The following is a 20,971-nucleotide window of genomic DNA, read 5'->3' on the forward strand; positions in this document are numbered from 1 at the left end:
AATAATGAGAGACAAAGCTCCCAAAATCCAAAGTTACATTTGAGCAGGAAATTAAAAATCACACGGGAGATATTTTTATTGTATTTTGCTTTTTCTACAGAATCAGTCGACAACATTGTGAGCTGCAGGGTGGCTCAGTGGTTAGCACTGTTGCTTTGCAGCGCTGGGGTCCTGGGTTAAAATCTCACCAAGGACATAATCTGCATGGAGTTTGTATGTTCTCCATGTGTTTATGAGGTTTTCCTTCAGGTTCTCCAGTTTCCTTACACACTCCAAATACATAGTGATAGGGAATGTAAATTGGGAGCTCCAATGAGGACAGTGAAGAAAATGTGTAAAACATTGGCACTATATAAGTGAGCAAAATAAATAAATAATAATAATTGTGTCCCAGATTAATATGAAATGCAGAATATCAAAAAATCTAGCTAATATATATATAGTTATAATTACACCATATTGTTTCCCGCCATCCATATGTTTACTAGGTATAACATGAACATTTTTTTAATTAAAGAACCTGAAACAGATGTGGAATAGTGTCATTCCAAAAGTCATATATAATAAGAACTTACCTTTCTCATAAGTCCAAACCTGGTATGTGCTAACGAGTATTACCTTTCCTTTCTTTCCAGTCAGGACGCTTTAGCCGACTGCTTCAAGGAGCTGAATTTTTCCTTACTCAGATTGTTGAGACCGGGGCGTATGTCGGGATTGTTGAGTTCTATACCTTTACATTCACTAATTCTGAACTTATTCAAATAAATAATGAAAAGGATCGCGCAACATTAATTTCATTGCTCCCCCCGAAAGTGGCAAATGATGGTGCCGACATCTGTAAAGGAATTCTTGAGTCATTTAAGGTATATTGTTTTAGTAAGTCCAAGTTAATATTAAAGTTTAACAACCGTTGAGATCCTGCCATTGAGGGTTTTTTTTATTATCGTTTTAGGTAAATAAAAAGTTGGATGGCTCAACTGCTGGAACTGAAATTTTGCTTGCCTCAGATGGAGACATAGATCTTGCAGCGTGCACTGGGGACATATTAGCTAGTGGTGCAGTTATCCATACAATAGCACTTGGTTTTCAGACATCAAAGGAACTTGAAGATATTGCACTTATGACTGGTAGGTATAGCCCATTGACATTTACTATCTGGGTTGGGACAATAAACAGCTGGAAGCAAAAACTCCAGTCCATCCATGAGCAAAAGCTCATTTGAAAAATTGACCTACAGCTTCTCCCACAATCAGGTGATCATTCTAAAGCTGGCCATACACATTCACATATCGAGCAAACTTGGTTGACTATGTATAGTATATGATACACTTCAAACTCTCACCTGTTAATACATGTCAAAGGAGATAATGATTTGGCTATTAGACTTGAATGGCTTTTTCTTGGGAATTAAAGCAACCTCTAGTTGAGTGTATGCTTGGCAACATATGTATGTGCATGGCGGAGGGCTCAATAGACTCAACTGTCGGATTACTGGCATATCCATAAGACATGTTATCAATGTTTCATGGATATTGAACTTATCTCACCTGACCCCAACCCACCTGGTTAAGTATGAATGTTAAAGTGCTGAACTCAAAAGTTTGTGAACCCGACAACAGTTTCCATATTTCTGTATGAATTTGACCTAAAAATACATCCAATTTTCACCCAAGTCCTTAAAGTAGATAAAAAGAAACAAATCAAACAAGTCAAAATATTAGAATTTGTAGTTTTTTAAATGAGTAAAATGATCAAATATCACATGTCTCATGTATGTAAATGTATGTGAACCTTTGCTTTTGGTGACCCCCTTGTGCAGAAATAACTGTATTGAAATGATCCCATTGCTGATTAGACCTACACATTGGCTTGGAAGAACTTTAGCCCAGTTTCACCACAAAACAGCTTCAACTCTGGTATGTTGGTGGGTTTTCTCCCATGAACTCTTCACTTCAGGTCCTTCCACAACATTTTTATAGAATTAGGGTCAGGACTTTGCATCATTCTAAAACTTTAACTTTACTTATTTAACCATTCTTTTGCAGAAAGAGTTGGGTGCTTTGGGTCATTGTCTTGCAAAATGACCCACATTCTCTTGAGAGTCAGCTCAAGGAAAGAAATCCCATTATTTTCCTTTTCAATTTGCTGATGAACAGCAATGTACTTTTTTGGAGAGCAAGGGAATGTGAGAGAAGCCTTTAATTGCTTAGAGGTCACCATGATTTCATTTGTGACCTCATAATCGTTTATACACCTTGTTCTTGGGGTGACCTTTGTTGGTCGAGGTTGAGGGAGGGTAAAATGGTCTAGTATGTCCTCCACTAGTACATATTCTGTCTGAAAGTGGATTGATTGACTCCTAAGGCTGGGTTCACATTACATTCTGGCAGTCCGTTAGACGGACTGCGTTACACAGCGGCATAACGCGGTGTAACGCAGTCTGTTAACGCTGCCATTAATCTCTATTTCGGGTGCATCGCTAGCGCACTCAAGCCTGGGAACTTTTCAGAATATTGTCATAATTGACACCTCTCCATTATAAACCTGGCTTAATGTCACCTTACAATAGCAGGGTGACATTAACTCTTCATTACCCCATATCCCACCGCTACAGGGGAATGGGAAGAGAGAGGCTAAGTGCCAGAATAGGCGCATCTTACAGATGTGCCTTTTCTGGGGTGGCTGGGGGCAGATGTTTTTAGCCAGGGGGGTCCTATAACCATGGACCCTCTCCAGGCTATTAATATCTGCCCTTAGTCACTGGCTTTACTACTCTGGCGGAGAAAATTGTGCGGGAGCCCATGCCAATTTTTTCTGGGATTTAACCCTTTAATTTAATAGCTAGAGTCCCCAAATTTGACACAAAGACACTTCTTATTTTACTAAAGAGGAATATGTAATAAAAGAAGGGATATGAGATGGTTTACTGTATGTAAACCATGTCTCATATCCTGTCGGGTTTGTGAAGGAGATAGAAAAAGCCGGCAATTGAATTACCGGCTTTTCTGCTATCTAGCGCTGAATTAAATATAAATGTATATAAATATATATGTGTCTCACTGACTTATATATATATATATATATATATATGTGTGTTTAAGAATATTTGAGCTGATGAATCCATGATATGTCCATTTTGCAAGCCTGCGAGAAAAAATCGCCGTACGGAAGCCATACGGATGCCATACGGATGACACACGGATAAATTTGTGCGTAAAAATCGCATCCTCGCATTGAATACGAAACAGTGTTTTGGGACAATTACTGCGTATTACGGCCGTAAAAAAACGGACCGTATTTACTTATGCCTAGTGTGACGCCGGCCTCAACGTTCACATACTTTTTCCACTCACAGATCTTTCATATTGTATCATTTTCATTATTGGAAAAAATGACATGGACTATTTATTTATTTATTTATTTGATTTGGTTCTTTTTATCTGCTATCTGATTTATAAAAATTTTGATGCAGATTTAGGTGAAATTTATGCAGAAATATGGACAATTCTGAATAGTTCACAAACTTACAAGCATTAATGTATCTGCAGCTCCTTTTTCTCACTTCTATATGGATTTCAGAACAGATGAGTCCTTTTGCTCAGCTGTTTCTAAAATATGTGCTGCAAAAGCCTAAAGTTGAAATGCCACTATAATATTTGGTGAGTGGCAAAATATTTAAAGAAGAACAATAACAAATATATTGTTCTTTTGCAGGGGGACAAAAGCATTTTGTAAAAGATGCATCTAAGACACATGACATATTCTATGCCTTTAGTGCACTCTCCAGTCAAAACGGAAATGTTACTCAACAGTCTATCATGGTAAGATACAATTTACTTTCTTCTATACTAGTCACAAAGACAATGAAAAGGGTGGTGGTCAAGCATGACCTCCACTGGTACATTCAGGATGTTTCATGGGGCCTCTTTAATGTTCATTACAAAACATTTACAACTCTGTGATCGCATGGGCGCATTGGTTGTGTTCATGTGATTATCATCAGTGGTGTATGCTCTATCCGCATTAAATAAATGTAAGCTTTTGTCGAAGAGGGATAAAAATAAAATAAAAATGAAATAAACTAATGAATGAAATACAGTGAGGAAAACAAGTATTTGATACACTGCCGATTTTGCAAGTTTTCCCACCTACAAAGAATGGAGAGGTCTGTAATTTTTATCGTAGTTATACTTCCACTGTGAGAGACAGAATCTAAAAATAAAAAAAATGAAAATCACATTGTATGATTTTTACATAATTAATTTGCATTTTATTGCATAAAATCAGTATTTGATATACCGTATATACTCGAGTATAAGCCGACCCGAGTATAAGCCGACCCCCCTAATTTTGCCACAAAAAACTGGGAAAACTTATTGACTCGAGTATAAGCCTAGGGTGGAAATGCAGCATTTACCGGTGAATTTCAAAAATAAAAATAGATCATTATTTCCCCATAGCTGTGCCATATAGTGCTCTGCACCGTTCATATTTCCCCATAGGTGTGAACCATATAGTGCTCTGCACCGTTCATTGTGCCCCCTAGCTGTGCCATATACGGTGCTCTGCACCGTTCATTGTGCCCCATAGATGTGCCATATACGGTGCTCTGCACCGTTCACTGTGCCCCATAGCTGTGCCATATACGGTGCTCTGCACCGTTCACTGTGCCCCATAGCTGTGCTGTGCCATATACGGTGCTCTGCACCGTTCACTGTGCCCCATAGCTGTGCCATATACGGTGCTCTGCACCGTTCACTGTGCCCCATAGCTGTGCTGTGCCATATACGGTGCTCTGCACCGTTCACTGTGCCCCATACATAGCTGTGCTGTGCCATATACGGTGCTCTGCACCGTTCACTGTGCCCCATAGCTGTGCTGTGCCATATACGGTGCTCTGCACCGTTCACTGTGCCCCATAGCTGTGCTGTGCCATATACGGTGCTCTGCACCGTTCACTGTGCCCCATAGCTGTGCTGTGCCATATACGGTGCTCTGCACCGTTCACTGTGCCCCATAGCTGTGCTGTGCCATATACGGTGCTCTGCACCGTTCACTGTGCCCCATAGCTGTGCTGTGCCATATACGGTGCTCTGCACCGTTCACTGTGCCCCATAGCTGTGCTGTGCCATATACGGTGCTCTGCACCGTTCACTGTGCCCCATAGCTGTGCTGTGCCATATACGGTGCTCTGCACCGTTCACTGTGCCCCATAGCTGTGCTGTGCCATATACGGTGCTCTGCACCGTTCACTGTGCCCCATAGCTGTGCTGTGCCATATACGGTGCTCTGCACCGTTCACTGTGCCCCATAGCTGTGCCATATACGGTGCTCTGCACCGTTCACTGTGCCCCATAGCTGTGCTGTGCCATATACGGTGCTCTGCACCGTTCACTGTGCCCCATAGCTGTGCTGTGCCATATACGGTGCTCTGCACCGTTCACTGTGCCCCATAGCTGTGCTGTGCCATATACGGTGCTCTGCACCGTTCACTGTGCCCCATAGCTGTGCCATATACGGTGCTCTGCACCGTTCACTGTGCCCCATAGCTGTGCTGTGCCATATACGGTGCTCTGCACCGTTCACTGTGCCCCATAGCTGTGCCATATACGGTGCTCTGCACCGTTCACTGTGCCCCATAGCTGTGCTGTGCCATATACGGTGCTCTGCACCGTTCACTGTGCCCCATAGCTGTGCTGTGCCATATACGGTGCTCTGCACCGTTCACTGTGCCCCATAGCTGTGCTGTGCCATATACGGTGCTCTGCACCGTTCACTGTGCCCCATAGATGTTCCACATAAATTTGTGCCGCCGCTGCCGCAATAAAGAAAAAAAAACACATACTCACCTCCCTTGATTGCAGCTCCCGGCGTCTCGTTCCGGCGCCTCCATCTTCCCGGCGTCTCTGCTCTGACTGATCAGGCAGAGGGCGCCGCGCACACTATATGCGTCATCGCGCCCTCTGCCTGAACAGTCAGAGAGCAGAGACGCCGGGAAGATGGAGGCGCCGGCCGGGAAGATGGATCGGCGCCCGGCGGCTGGAACGAGGACAGGTGAATATGCTATACTCACCTAGTCCTGGCGATCCTCGCGCTGTCCCCTCCTGTCTTCGGTGCCGCAGCTTCTTTCTCTATCAGCGGTCACCGGCAGCGCTGATTAGAGAAATGAATAAGCGGCTCCGCCCCTATGGGAGGTGGAGCCGCTTATTCATTTCTGTAATGAGCGGTCCCACGTGACCGCTGAAGAGAGGAAGAAACTGCAGCGCCGAAGCCCGTGGGACGGCAGGGACAGCGCGAGGATCGCTGGGACTAGGTAAGTATACCTCAGCGCCCTCAGCCCCTCACCCGCCGACCCCACCGCTACCGTGACTCGAGTATAAGCCGAGGGGGGCACTTTCAGCCCAAAAATTTGGGCTGAAAATCTCGGCTTATACTCGAGTATATACGGTAATAGAAAAACAGAACTTAATATTTTGTACAGAAACCTTGGTTTGCAATTACAGAGGTCAAACATTCCCTGTAGTTCTTGACCAATTTTGCACTCACTGCAACAGGGATTTTGGTGTACTCCTCCATACATATCTTCTCCAGATCTTTCAGGTTTCGGGGCTGTCACTGGGCAACATTGAGTTTCAGCTCCCTCCAAAGATTTTCTATTGGGTTCAGGTCTGGAGACTACTGGGTGTCAGCTGATTCTGACAATTTCAGCATTTAGCAGGCATGCGGAGGGAGCCCCCTTTGCATTCCGATCGGCGCAGTCATAGGGGGGGCGATCATTGCCATGGTGACCCAACGTCGCCATGAAAACATCAGCGTCACCAGGCACTGGCAAGTTAGTCAACTTGTGTCTGCATGGCTGACAGTTCCAATGCATTGCAATGCTGGTGCATTGCAATATATAAGAACTAAGATAGACTGCAGAAAGTGATAGTCCCATAGAAGAACTTAGCAAAAAAAAAAGTAAAAAAGAGATAAAAAAAAATTGTAAAAATATTTTGGAAAAAAAATCACAAAATAATAATAAACAAATAGATAATAGATTGTACCCATAAATAAATATTTTTATGGAAAAAAATAAAAAGTACACACATTTGGTATTGCCATGTCCAGGACAACCTGACCTATAAAAATGTCCCACCAGGAAACCCCTTTAGTGAACACCATAAAAAATAATTAAAAAAGAGGCCAAAAATGATACTTTTTCATCATACCGCCAAAAAAAGTGGAATAAAATGTGATCAAAAAGACAAACGTAAATAAAAATGGTTTTGCTGAAAACGACATGTTGTCCTGTTGTTCCACAAAGGCAAGCCACAGTACGGCTGAATTGGTGAAAAAAAATAAAAAGTTATAACTCTCAGAATAAAGGAATGCAAAATTAATACTTTTCCATGTAAAATAGTTTTTACTGTATAAAAGCTACAAAACACAAAAAACTATATAAATGTGGTACAACTGTAATTATACTGACTGGAAGAATAAAGCTGCCTTATCAATTTTAACACAAGTGGAACGGCATTAAAAAATAAATAAAAAAACAATTTCTGAATTGCTGATGCTTGTTCATTCTGCCTCCCAAAAATTGCAATAGAAAGCAATCAAAAAATGTCATGTGATCAAAAATGGTATGAATAAAAACTTATAAAAAAAAGACATCACATGATGTCAGCAGAAATATGGAAACATTATAGGTCTCAAAATATGGCGATGTAAAAACTTGTTTTTGCAAAAAAAGCTTCTTTTAGTGTGTGACAACAGCCAAACATAAAAAACAGTAAAAATCTGCTATTGCTGTAATTGCACTCACTTGAAGAATAAAATCACTTATACCGCATGAGGAATGGCATGAAGAATAAATAAAATCAATTTTTCACTTACTGTTGATTTGTTCTTTCTGCCTCCCAAAGATCCCAGTAAGACTCGGTGCATATTTATCCTGCACGCTACGCTGATCACTTACATCGAGGTTTCCATGTAAATCTCTGAAATATGTGATTCAGACGGAACCCCAGGTGGAAGATTCCCTATAATGAGGCAGTTGGAGGCACTGTAAACACTGGCAGGCCTATGAACCACCTGTTTAGGTGTGCATAAAAGTGCTGCTGGCCACACTTTTGTGCACCTCTGAAAAGGACAGCGCTGAGCAGAGGCCATATGGAGTCCAGGGTAACTCTGGTTCCTCATTATAGTGAATGGATCCCTCAGGAGTTTCATCTGAATTACATCACTCATAGCTAGATGGAAACACCGATATAAATACTCAGCATAGTGAGGCAGAAAAATATGAATCCAAATGTTATGTAAAATATTCTTAACAAAAGCTTAAAATCCTTAAAATCAATCCACAAAACAATGCAAGTTCCTACTCAAGTCCTTCAAAAGGCTCTGGAAAAGCAAAATGGCTCCTCCAACCCCAAAAGAAATCCAGCAAATTCTGTGCTCCCAAGTCCAAATGCCCCTCTCCTTTTTGAGCCCCGCAATGTGCCTAAACCACTTTTAGCGACCATATGTTTGGCATTTCTGTAGTGATGAGAGCCTGCCTAATTTACGGGTGCCTGTTTCCAGAAATATGAGTTGTAGTAGTTGTAGTGAGTTGTAGTAACCAGCACAATGTACTGGTTACTACAACGTACTGGTCACTACAATGCCAAACTTCACTCAGCAACATCCATTATTGCTTGTTTCTGGAAAATATCTCTGGAGTCAAAATCATCACAACACCTTGTTAGGGCTGGCGGAACGCACCAAATAATAAGACAGATAGAGTATGGTGCGTTCGCAGCCCGGGGTCCACCGTGCAGAGATGGAACCTGTTGCCAAGTAATGACGGACTATATGGCGGTACTCATAAGTATACACACGTGGGTTAAACTTCACCCAGCGTGAAGGAAGCGATCCTGTTGCATCACAGGACCGCGGTACCGCACATAGAGCGCGAGCAAGTAGTCAGCGAACTCAACCCCAACTAGTATTGAAGTCCGATTAGACACTTGCTGGCACAACACCGCAACTGGGTGTGTAAGGAAACTAAATAACAATATTAAGGCACAAGAGTGCATGCGGTGCCGCACTGACGAACGCCACTAACCACCCAGGCTTGGGTAAGGAAAGCACAGAGGAAGTGCACGGCGCCGTACTGGCGGTCACAGCAACTGGACTGTAATGTGTGATTCGTGCTGTAGGATAAGTCGGACGCTAGACAGCAAACATACACCTTCTGCGAACAGACATTCAATAGGGAGGGTTATTTAAAGAGCGACTTTCACTCACAACATACACACATTAACAATTGTACACTAGCGCATGGCCGTGCGGTCATGCGCAGTTTATATAGTTGCAGCACAGGAAGTGGCCACAGAAACTTTGACCTGCCAAGACCTGCCAAGAGGACCAATGGAATGTGCTGCAGAGCCTGAGCACATGACCCTCGATCTCCAACGGGAGATCTTGCCCTGGGCATGCTCAGTGTGTGCAGACAAGGACTTAGTCCCAGAGAAGTCCGCTCGCTGCTGACCAGCACTGGCTTTAATGGCAGAAGCTGAAGAAGCAGCAGTAACTCTCTGTACAGAGTGAGACTGAGCAAGACGCTGGGACCGACGTCCCTGCTGAGCAGACTCCACTGCGGCTGGATAAGAATGGGAGACCGCAGCGGAGATGGCTCGAGATTCCCCCTGTGCAGAAGCGGGAACTTGAGACCTAACACACCTGTAGATAAATTCCCAAAGGGGTATAATTTTAATAATGAGGCCACTTGAAGGGGAATTCTGCCCATCTAGCATTTAGGGGCTCTGTATATGGAGTCTACAAACTATTCTAAGAAAATCTGTGCTCCAGGAGGCAAGTAACGCTCTGTCCCTCCCCTGTCTTGCCGTATGTGTAAGGCCCCTTTGACACATCGTTTTTTTGCCATCAGTCACAATCCGTTGGCTCAACGGATTGACGGATCCATCGCAGATTGTGAAAAACTGATGCAACGAATTCGTTTTTTTGGCGATTCCGACTAGCGGATCTGGCTAATTAGATCGGAGCATGCTCAGTAAAAAAACAGAATCCGTTGCTGGATTCCATCATTTGACGGATTTAGCGCCATTGGCTTCCATTCTAGCAAATGATGGATGGCGACTGATCCTTCGCTGTCCGTTTTTTCGACGGACACTAAAAACCTTATTATGTCCATTGTCTCGGGCCGCCGGACAAATAATTTTTCGACGGATCCGGCGAACGACAGATGAAACGTGAGTCCATCCATTGCAATTCATCACTAATACAAGTCTATGAGAAAAAACAGATCTGGCGGCATCAATTGTCGGATCAGTTTTTTCATAATTCGATGGATTGCTACTGATGGCAAAAAACTGATGTGTGAAAGGGGCCTAAGCAGTACTGTACAGCCACATATGGGGTATTTCTACATTCAGCAGAAATTATAGGATACATTTGGTGCCATTTTTACCCATTTCCCTGCGTAAAAATGTAAAATCTGGGTCTAAAACCAAATTTTGGTGGTAAAAATGTAATTATTTTTTTTTCACTGACCAATGGTATAATATTCTGTGACTCACCTGTGTTGTCAATATCATCACTGCACCCATAGATGAATTCATTGAAAGGTGTAGTTTGTAAAATGGGATGTGTTATGGGTGATTTTTCTATTCAGGCACCTTAGAGGCTCTACCAATGTGACATGGCACCCTCAAACCAGTCCAGCAAAATCTGAACTCCAATACGGCGCTTCTTCCATTCTGAGCTGCGCACTGTGCCTCAAAAATACTCAGGAGAAATTGCAGAACAAATTTTCTGGTCCATTGTCTCCCACTATTCTTGTGAAAATGAAAAAATATTGGGCTAAAGCAACATTTTTGGGTGAAAAATATATATTTTTTCATTTCCACAGATCAGCGTTGTAAAATTCTGTGAATCACTTGTGGGTTCAAGGTGCTCACCACAGATCTAAATAAATTCCTCTTGAGGAGTATACGTAGTTTTTAAAATGGGGTCATTTGTGAGGGTTTTCTACTGTTTAGGCACATCAGGGGCTCTCCAAACACAATATGACACCTGCAGACCATTCCATCAAAATTTACGTTCCAGAAAATCATATATGGGGTATCTGAGTACTCAGGCAAAATTGCACAACAAATTTTTGAGTCCATTTTCTTCTGTTACCTTGTGAAAATAAAAAAAATTTGACTAAAAGAACATTTTTGTGGGAAAAATTTGATTTTTTGTTTTAATTTTCAATGCTCTACCTTATAAATGTATGTGAAGCACCTGGGGGTTCAAGGTGCTCAGCACACATTTAGATAAGTTCCCTGAGAGGTTGGGGGGTTTCCACTGTTTAGGCACATTAGGTGTTATGGCTGGCAATCAGGCAACACAGCGTGCAGTAATCAGCGCACATACAGAGATCTGGCAATAACCAAAAACAATAGGACAAGCTCTGAGACGTGGAATCTCTGTAGACTGCAGTACCTGATCTATCCTCACACAACTATAAGCAGCAGTGGATTGCGCCTATAACTACCTATGCAACTCGGCACTGCCTGAGGAGCTGACTAGCCTGAAGATAGAAATACAAGCCTGACTTACCTCAGAGAAATACCCCAAAGGAATAGGCAGTCCCCCACATATAATGACTGTTAGCAAGATGAAAAGACAAACGTAGGAATGAAATAGATTCAGCAAAGTGAGGCCCGATATTCTAGACAGAGCGAGGATAGCAAAGAGAACTATGCAGTCTACAAAAAACCCTAAAACGAAAACCACGCAAAGGGGCAAAAAGACCCACCGTGCCGAACTAACAGCACGGCGGTGCACTCCTTTGCTTCTCAGAGCTTCCAGCAAAAGTTAATAGCAAGCTGGACAGAAAAAACAGAAAACAAACTAGAAGCACTTATCTAGCAGAGCAGCAGGCCCAAGGAAAGATGCAGTAGCTCAGATCCAACACTGGAACATTGACAAGGAGCAAGGAAGACAGACTCAGGTGGAGCTAAATAGCAAGGCAGCCAACGAGCTCACCAAAACACCTGAGGGAGGAAGCCCAGAGACTGCAATACCACTTGTGACCACAGAAGTGAACTCAGCCACAGAATTCACAACAGTACCCCCCCCTTGAGGAGGGGTCACCGAACCCTCACCAGAACCCCCAGGCCGACCAGGATGAGCCACATGAAAGGCACGAACAAGATCTGGGGCATGGACATCAGAGGCAAAAACCCAGGAATTATCTTCCTGAGCATAACCCTTCCATTTGACCAGATACTGGAGTTTCCGTCTAGAGACACGAGAATCCAAAATCTTCTCCACAATATACTCCAATTCCCCCTCCACCAAAACAGGGGCAGGAGGCTCCACAGATGGAACCATAGGTGCCACGTATCTCCTCAACAACGACCTATGGAATACATTATGTATGGAAAAGGAGTCTGGGAGGGTCAGACGAAAAGACACCGGATTGAGAATCTCAGAAATCCTATACGGACCAATAAAACGAGGTTTAAATTTAGGAGAGGAAACCTTCATAGGAATATGACGAGAAGATAACCAAACCAGATCCCCAACACGAAGTCGGGGTCCCACACGGCGTCTGCGATTAGCGAAAAGCTGAGCCTTCTCCTGGGACAAGGTCAAATTGTCCACCACCTGAGTCCAGATCTGCTGCAACTTGTCCACCACAGAATCCACACCAGGACAGTCCGAAGACTCAACCTGTCCTGAAGAGAAACGAGGATGGAACCCAGAATTGCAGAAAAATGGAGAGACCAAGGTAGCCGAGCTGGCCCGATTATTAAGGGCGAACTCAGCCAACGGCAAAAATGACACCCAATCATCCTGGTCAGCGGAAACAAAACATCTCAGATATGTTTCCAAGGTCTGATTGGTTCGTTCGGTCTGGCCATTAGTCTGAGGATGGAAGGCCGAGGAGAAAGATAGGTCAATGCCCATCCTACCACAAAAGGCTCGCCAGAACCTCGAGACAAACTGGGAACCTCTGTCAGAAACAATATTCTCAGGAATGCCATGTAAACGAACCACATGCTGGAAGAACAAAGGCACCAAATCAGAGGAGGAAGGCAATTTAACCAAGGGCACCAGATGGACCATTTTAGAAAAGCGATCACAGACCACCCAAATGACCGACATTTTTTGAGAAACGGGAAGGTCAGAAATGAAATCCATCGAAATATGTGTCCAAGGCCTCTTCGGGACCGGCAAGGGCAAAAGCAACCCACTGGCACGTGAACAGCAGGGCTTAGCCCTAGCACAAATTCCACAGGACTGCACAAAAGCACGCACATCCCGTGACAGAGATGGCCACCAGAAGGATCTAGCAACCAACTCCCTGGTACCAAAGATTCCTGGATGACCGGCCAGCACCGAACAATGAAGTTCAGAGATAACTTTACTAGTCCACCTATCAGGGACGAACAGTTTCTCGGCCGGACAACGATCAGGTTTATTAGCCTGAAATTTCTGCAACACTCTCTGCAAATCAGGGGAGATGGCAGACACAATGACTCCTTCCTTGAGGATACTCGCCGGCTCAGATAACCCCGGAGAGTCGGGCACAAAACTCCTAGACAGAGCATGCGCCTTCACATTTTTAGAGCCCGGAAGGTATGAAACCACAAAATCAAAACGAGCAAAAAATAACGACCAACGGGCCTGTCTAGGATTCAAGCGCTTGGCAGACTCAAGATAAGTAAGGTTCTTATGATCAGTCAAAACCACCACGCGATGCTTAGCACCCTCAAGCCAATGACGCCACTCCTCAAATGCCCACTTCATGGCCAGCAACTCTCGGTTGCCCACATCATAATTACGCTCAGCAGCAGAAAATTTCCTGGAAAAGAAAGCACATGGTTTGAACACTGAGCAACCAGAACCTCTCTGTGACAAAACCGCCCCTGCACCAATCTCAGAAGCATCAACCTCGACCTGGAACGGAAGAGAAACATCAGGTTGACACAACACAGGGGCACAGCAAAAACGACGCTTCAACTCCTGAAAAGCTTCCACGGCAGCAGAAGACCAATTAACCAAATCAGCACCCTTCTTGGTCAAATCGGTCAATGGTCTGGCAATGCTAGAAAAATTACAGATGAAGCGACGATAAAAATTAGCAAAGCCCAGGAATTTCTGCAGACTTTTTAGAGATGTCGGCTGAGTCCAATCCTGGATGGCCTGAACCTTAACCGGATCCATCTCGATAGTAGAAGGGGAAAAGATGAACCCCAAAAATGAAACTTTCTGCACACCGAAGAGACACTTTGATCCCTTCACGAACAAGGAATTAGCACGCAGTACCTGAAAAACCATTCTGACTTGCTTCACATGAGACTCCCAATCATCTGAGAAGATCAAAATGTCATCCAAGTAAACAATCAAGAATTTATCCAGATACTCACGGAAAATGTCATGCATAAAAGACTGAAAAACAGATGGAGCATTGGCAAGTCCGAACGGCATCACCAGATACTCAAAATGACCCTCGGGCGTATTAAATGCCGTTTTCCATTCATCTCCTTGCCTGATTCTCACCAGATTATACGCACCACGAAGATCTATCTTGGTGAACCAACTAGCCCCCTTAATCCGAGCAAACAAGTCAGAAATCAATGGCAAGGGATACTGAAACTTAACAGTGATCTTATTAAGAAGGCGGTAATCAATACACGGTCTTAGCGAACCATCCTTCTTGGCTACAAAAAAGAACCCTGCTCCCAATGGTGACGACGATGGGCGAATATGTCCCTTCTCCAGGGACTCCTTCACATAACTGCGCATAGCGGTGTGTTCAGGTACGGACAAATTAAATAAACGACCCTTAGGGAATTTACTACCAGGAATCAAATCGATAGCACAATCACAATTCCTATGCGGAGGTAGGGCATCAGACTTGGACTCTTCAAATACATCCTGAAAGTCCGACAAGAACTCTGGGATGTCAGAAGGAATGGATGACGAAATAGACAAAAATGGAACATCACCATGTACTCCCTGACAACCCCAGCTGGTTACCGACATAGAGTTCCAATCCAATACTGGATTATGGGTTTGTAGCCATGGCAACCCCAACACGACCACATCATGCAAATTATGCAGTACCAGAAAGCGAATAACTTCCTGATGTGCAGGAGCCATGCACATGGTCAGCTGGGCCCAGTACTGAGGCTTATTCTTGGCCAAAGGTGTAGCATCAATTCCTCTCAACGGAATAGGACACCGCAAAGGCTCCAAGAAAAATCCACAACGTTTAGCATAATCCAAATCCATCAGATTCAGGGCAGCGCCTGAATCCACAAACGCCATGACAGAATACGATGACAAAGAGCACATTAAGGTAATGGACAAAAGGAATTTGGACTGTACAGTACCAATAACGGCAGAGCTATCGAACCGCCTAGTGCGTTTAGGACAATTAGAAATAGCATGAGTAGAATCACCACAATAGAAACACAGTCTGTTCAGACGTCTGTGTTCTTGCCGTTCTACTTTAGTCATAGTCCTGTCGCACTGCATAGGCTCAGGTTTACTCTCAGACAATACCGCCAGATGGTGCACAGATTTACGCTCGCGCAAGCGACGACCGATCTGAATGGCCAAGGACATGGACTCATTCAAACCAGCAGGCATAGGAAATCCCACCATTACATCCTTAAGAGCTTCAGAGAGACCCTTTCTGAACAAAGCCGCTAGTGCAGATTCATTCCACAGAGTGAGTACTGACCACTTTCTAAATTTCTGACAATATACTTCTATATCATCCTGACCCTGGCATAAAGCCAGCAGATTTTTCTCAGCCTGATCCACTGAATTAGGCTCATCGTAAAGCAATCCGAGCGCCAGGAAAAACGCATCGACACTACTCAATGCAGGGTCTCCTGGCGCAAGAGAAAACGCCCAGTCCTGTGGGTCGCCGCGCAAAAAAGAAATAATAATCAAAACCTGTTGAATAGGATTACCAGAAGAATGAGGTTTCAAGGCCAAAAATAGCTTACAATTATTTCTGAAGCTCAGGAACTTAGTTCTGTCACCAAAAAACAAATCAGGAATCGGAATTCTTGGTTCTAGCATCGATTTCTGATCAATAGTATCTTGAATCTTTTGTACATTTACAACGAGATTATCCATTGAGGAGCACAGAGCCTGAATATCCATGTCCACAGCTGTGTCCTGAAGCACTCTAATGTCTAGGGGAAAAAAAAGATTGAAGACAGCGCTAAGAAAAAAAAATGATGTCAGGATTTCTTTTTTCCCTCTATTGGGAATCATTGGTGTGGCTCCTTGTACTGTTATGGCTGGCAATCAGGCAACACAGCGTGCAGTAATCAGCGCACATACAGAGATCTGGCAATAACCAAAAACAATAGGACAAGCTCTGAGACGTGGAATCTCTGTAGACTGCAGTACCTGATCTATCCTCACACAACTATAAGCAGCAGTGGATTGCGCCTATAACTACCTATGCAACTCGGCACTGCCTGAGGAGCTGACTAGCCTGAAGATAGAAATACAAGCCTGACTTACCTCAGAGAAATACCCCAAAGGAATAGGCAGTCCCCCACATATAATGACTGTTAGCAAGATGAAAAGACAAACGTAGGAATGAAATAGATTCAGCAAAGTGAGGCCCGATATTCTAGACAGAGCGAGGATAGCAAAGAGAACTATGCAGTCTACAAAAAACCCTAAAACGAAAACCACGCAAAGGGGCAAAAAGACCCACCGTGCCGAACTAACAGCACGGCGGTGCACTCCTTTGCTTCTCAGAGCTTCCAGCAAAAGTTAATAGCAAGCTGGACAGAAAAAACAGAAAACAAACTAGAAGCACTTATCTAGCAGAGCAGCAGGCCCAAGGAAAGATGCAGTAGCTCAGATCCAACACTGGAACATTGACAAGGAGCAAGGAAGACAGACTCAGGTGGAGCTAAATAGCAAGGCAGCCAACGAGCTCACCAAAACACCTGAGGGAGGAAGCCCAGAGACTGCAATACCACTTGTGACCACAGAAGTGAACTCAGCCACAGAATTCACAACAATTAGGGTCTCTCCAAACGTGACATGACAACCGCGAATTATTCCAGCAAAAAGTCAAATTGAGCTCCTTCGTTCCAAGCCCTGCTGTGCGCCCAGACAGTAGTTTTACTCCACATATTGGGTATCGGTGTACTTTTGCAGAAAAAAATGTATGCTGCAATTACCCTTGTTCTCCTGTTACCTTTGTGAAAAAACAAAATTTTAGGTTAATAAACGTTTTTGTGGGAAAAATTAGATTTTTTTTATTCTCACAGCTCAATGTTATAAACTTCTGAGAAGCACCTGGGGATTCAAGGTGCTCACTGCACATCTAGATAAGTTCTCTGAAGAGTCTAGATTCCAAAATGGTGTCATTTGTGGGGTGTTGACACTGTTTAGGCAGGTCAGGAGAACTCCAGAGGCGAAATGGCGTCCGCTTATTATTCCAGCAAATTTTGCATTAAAAAAGTCAAATGGTGCTTCTTCCCTTCCAAGCCATGCTGTGCACTCAAACATTTTCTGTCATATAGACCCCTCAAAGTCACTTCAAATGTGATGTGGTCCCTAAAAAAAATGGCTTTGAACATTTTGTTGAACAAAATGAGAAATCGCTGGTCAACTTTTAACCCATATAACTTCCTAACGCAACAAAATGATGCATCAAAAATTGTGCTGATGTAAAGTAGACATGTAAGAAATATTATTTATTAACTATTTTGTGTGACATAACTCTCTGATTTAAGGGCATAAAGATAAAAAATTGCAAAAATTGCAAAAATTTTGCCAAATTTCAGGGTTTTGTTGTTTTTTTTTTACTAAGAAACGCAAGCCATATCGAAGACATTTTACCACTATCATGAATTACAATATGTCATGAAAAAACATTCTCAGAATCACTGGGATCCGTTGAAATGTTCCAGAGTTAGTACCATATAAAGTGACACTGGTTAGAAATGTGAAATTTGGCCAGATCATTAAGATGAAAACACAGACTTGGGAGCTGAAGGAGTTAATGAAGTAGCCTGGCCCGAAAATGGACAGGTATCAAGTAACTGTCTAGTATCATATTCATGCATGGTTTTAAATTGGATTGTTTTCATCCAGATTAAACCTGTTAATTTGTAACTTCACTCTATAAAATTAATGACATAACACATTTTGATATGTCTCCTGCTTTACTTCTCTTGTTTTGTAACAGCTGGAAAGTAAGAGTGCCAATCTAGAACCAGAAGGTTGTTTGAACGGCACCGTTTTTATTGACCGCACAGTTGGCACGTCCACATTCTTCCTAGTAAACTGGCAGTTTGCTGTACCCAACATCCGTCTGAAGGATCCCAAGGGAACTAACTACCATGAGGCTCAGTTCAACAATAATACAAATTCTAATTCATCTGAACTTCAAATTCTGTTAAAAGCAGAGGTAATACATACTAATAATTATCAGAATGGCATCATTTAAAGGGAATCTCTCAGCTGTTTCTTACTATATAATCTGAGAGCAGCATAATATAGGGTCAGAGAACCTGATTGCTGCAATATATCACTTACTGGACTACTTGGTGCAGTTTTTACAAAATCCCTATTTTCTCTGATGTAGATGTAGTAGTGTTATAAATGCTGAGTTGTGTATAACCCCACCCACACCAATGATTGGCAGCTTGCTGACTATGTACATTGGCAGCTTCCTGTGTACAATCAGTGGTGGAGTTGAAGTTATACAGATTAGCTGGACTGCCTGGCACGTGACATCTAGTCCTGCAGTGATAATCTCCTGCTGATAAAACAGTGAATGTATTAAAACTACAGAACAGAGACTAATAAGTGACATATCCCTGAATCAGTCCCTCTGCCTCTATATTATGCTGCTCTCAGATTAAATAGCCCTGGTGACAAATTTCCTTCAATATTAAATAGTCAGTCATGGCACTGTTATATTTATTCACATTCGATGCCTGCAGTTTGGCTACATTTAAAAAAAAATTACTTTAAAAAACATTACAGATTGAGCTAAACATGACAAAGTGTATAAACGTGGACATTCACTTTCTAAAAATGTATGCACTTTGTTCTTTTTCATATGATCATACTCAATATCTGTTTTGTTTCTTTAGACTGGTGCCTGGAATTACGCCCTTTGTAATAACCTTAAAACAAAGCAGTTAGTAGGTATAACAGCGACATCTAAGGCTGCAGCTGAAAATGTGCCTCCAATTACTGTAAAAGTCCATATGAACAAAGACACAAATGATTATCCCGATCCTATGATTATCTATGCGTCAGTGCACCAGGGTCTGCTGACTCTGACAAACTTACGGGTAACAGCAATTGTTGAAGCAGAAAGTGGAAATCCCACGGCCTTAGAACTTCTAGACAATGGAGCAGGTAACTTTCTAACTTTTAAGAAGCGCTTTACATCAGGGGTGTCAAACTGCATTCCTCGAGGGCTGCAAACAGGTCATGTTTTCAGGATTTCCTTGTACTGCACAGGTGATAATTTAATCACCAACTCATTATTTGTGTAGGTGATTAAATTATCACCTGTGCAGTACAAGGAAATCCTGAAAACATGACCCGTTTGCAGCCCTCGAGGAATGCAGTTTGACACCCCTGCTTTACATCTTTCTGAAAAACATTACCTTGAAACAACATTCATAAATGAAGCAGAATAATTTTTATAAAAAAAAAAAATCTTAAAAGGTTTGTTTGGTGAAAAACAAGTTGTCACAGGTTATCTACATGATAGATCGATTGGGGTCCGACTGCTGGAATTTCAGAATGGGAAACGTATCCCCTATTAGAATGGGGTGGCAATGCGCATGCTTGACCATTGCTTCATTCATCCCATAGCTCTGTGCCCATTTTTTTCTAGCAGGCCCATAAAGAATGAATGGAGCAGGCGTCCAACCTCCTACCCCATTAAGTAATGGGTATAAAAGTTCCCAGTTCTGATGATGAGTGCGAGACCCAGAAGTTGCACCTCAGCAAGTAATGACTTTGCCAGTGGAAAAAGTGAAATCTTGTTTTTAACCAGAGAAACCCTTTAAAAGCATAAAGTATGTAAAGAATATAATACATATAATCATGCCTCTATTTCATTAGGCGCTGATGTCTTTAAGAATGATGGCGTCTATTCAAGATACTTCACTTCTTTCTCTCAAAATGGAAGGTACAACTTAAAAGTACATGTAGAAAGTAAAGAGACAGAGACCACACTTGTGCTGCCGACAAATCATGCTCTTTATATTCCTGGATATATAGAAAACGGTATGGAATTTTAGGTGTACAATTTTCTTGTAACTTATTTTCTTAGGCCCTATACACATTACAGAGTCAAAACCCAAGACAGAAACAAAACAAACATACATCCTGCTGTAAGTAAATAAGTAAAAAGCAATAGTGCATATAAATAACATTGGACACTTAGTAAAGTTTTTGATAAAAAAAAGCGTGACAGCTATCCCTCCAACATCCCACCAACGTCAAGGTGTACCCAAGGTCAGGATGGTCCTAACCTCTAGTATTAAAACCTTACCCTGTGTCATAGTAGTGATGTCATGTTTGAATAGGGCTGAGCAGGACCGGGTCCCAAACATGGACACACAACTAGTGCGGAGCTTTTTAAATGTAATATCCATCTCAAATAAGGGATATCACATGCTTACCTGCACTAAATGCAGAAACCTAAAACTACACCGAAAAAAAGGAACTTGAGTATACGTTCAGGAGAATGTCTGGGGCACATGGACTGACCTACAGCTCCGTACCATGACTCCTCTTGCTGCTGCATCCTGCCTTATCTAGTGTTGTATTTTGGTAGATATTCTCCTCTCTCAGTACTTTGAAAGAAAAAAAACTCCATAATACGGCAACTTATGAAGAAAGTCATGACTTTTTTCCATACAAAATAACGAAGCATTTGGAGGTACGGTAATGCCCATATACCGCCTTGGGT

At 42.7% G+C, this 20,971-nt stretch overlaps 1 protein-coding gene across 1 annotated transcript in view; it reads left to right on the top strand.

Moving 5' to 3' along the window:
• The window catches only part of LOC138648036 (calcium-activated chloride channel regulator 1-like), a 71,193-nt gene that overhangs the window by 26,032 nt on the left and 24,190 nt on the right, over nt 1-20,971 (top strand). Inside the window, exons 7-12 of the mRNA XM_069737506.1 lie at nt 636-863; nt 953-1,127; nt 3,715-3,821; nt 18,218-18,439; nt 19,131-19,401; nt 20,119-20,283. Of these exons, the coding sequence (XP_069593607.1) occupies nt 636-863; nt 953-1,127; nt 3,715-3,821; nt 18,218-18,439; nt 19,131-19,401; nt 20,119-20,283 (1,168 nt within the window). The remainder of the gene's footprint in view (nt 1-635; nt 864-952; nt 1,128-3,714; nt 3,822-18,217; nt 18,440-19,130; nt 19,402-20,118; nt 20,284-20,971) is intronic.

This window comes from Ranitomeya imitator, chromosome 8 (assembly GCF_032444005.1).
Source record: "Ranitomeya imitator isolate aRanImi1 chromosome 8, aRanImi1.pri, whole genome shotgun sequence".
In the NCBI taxonomy this organism is placed as follows: domain Eukaryota; kingdom Metazoa; phylum Chordata; class Amphibia; order Anura; family Dendrobatidae; genus Ranitomeya; species Ranitomeya imitator.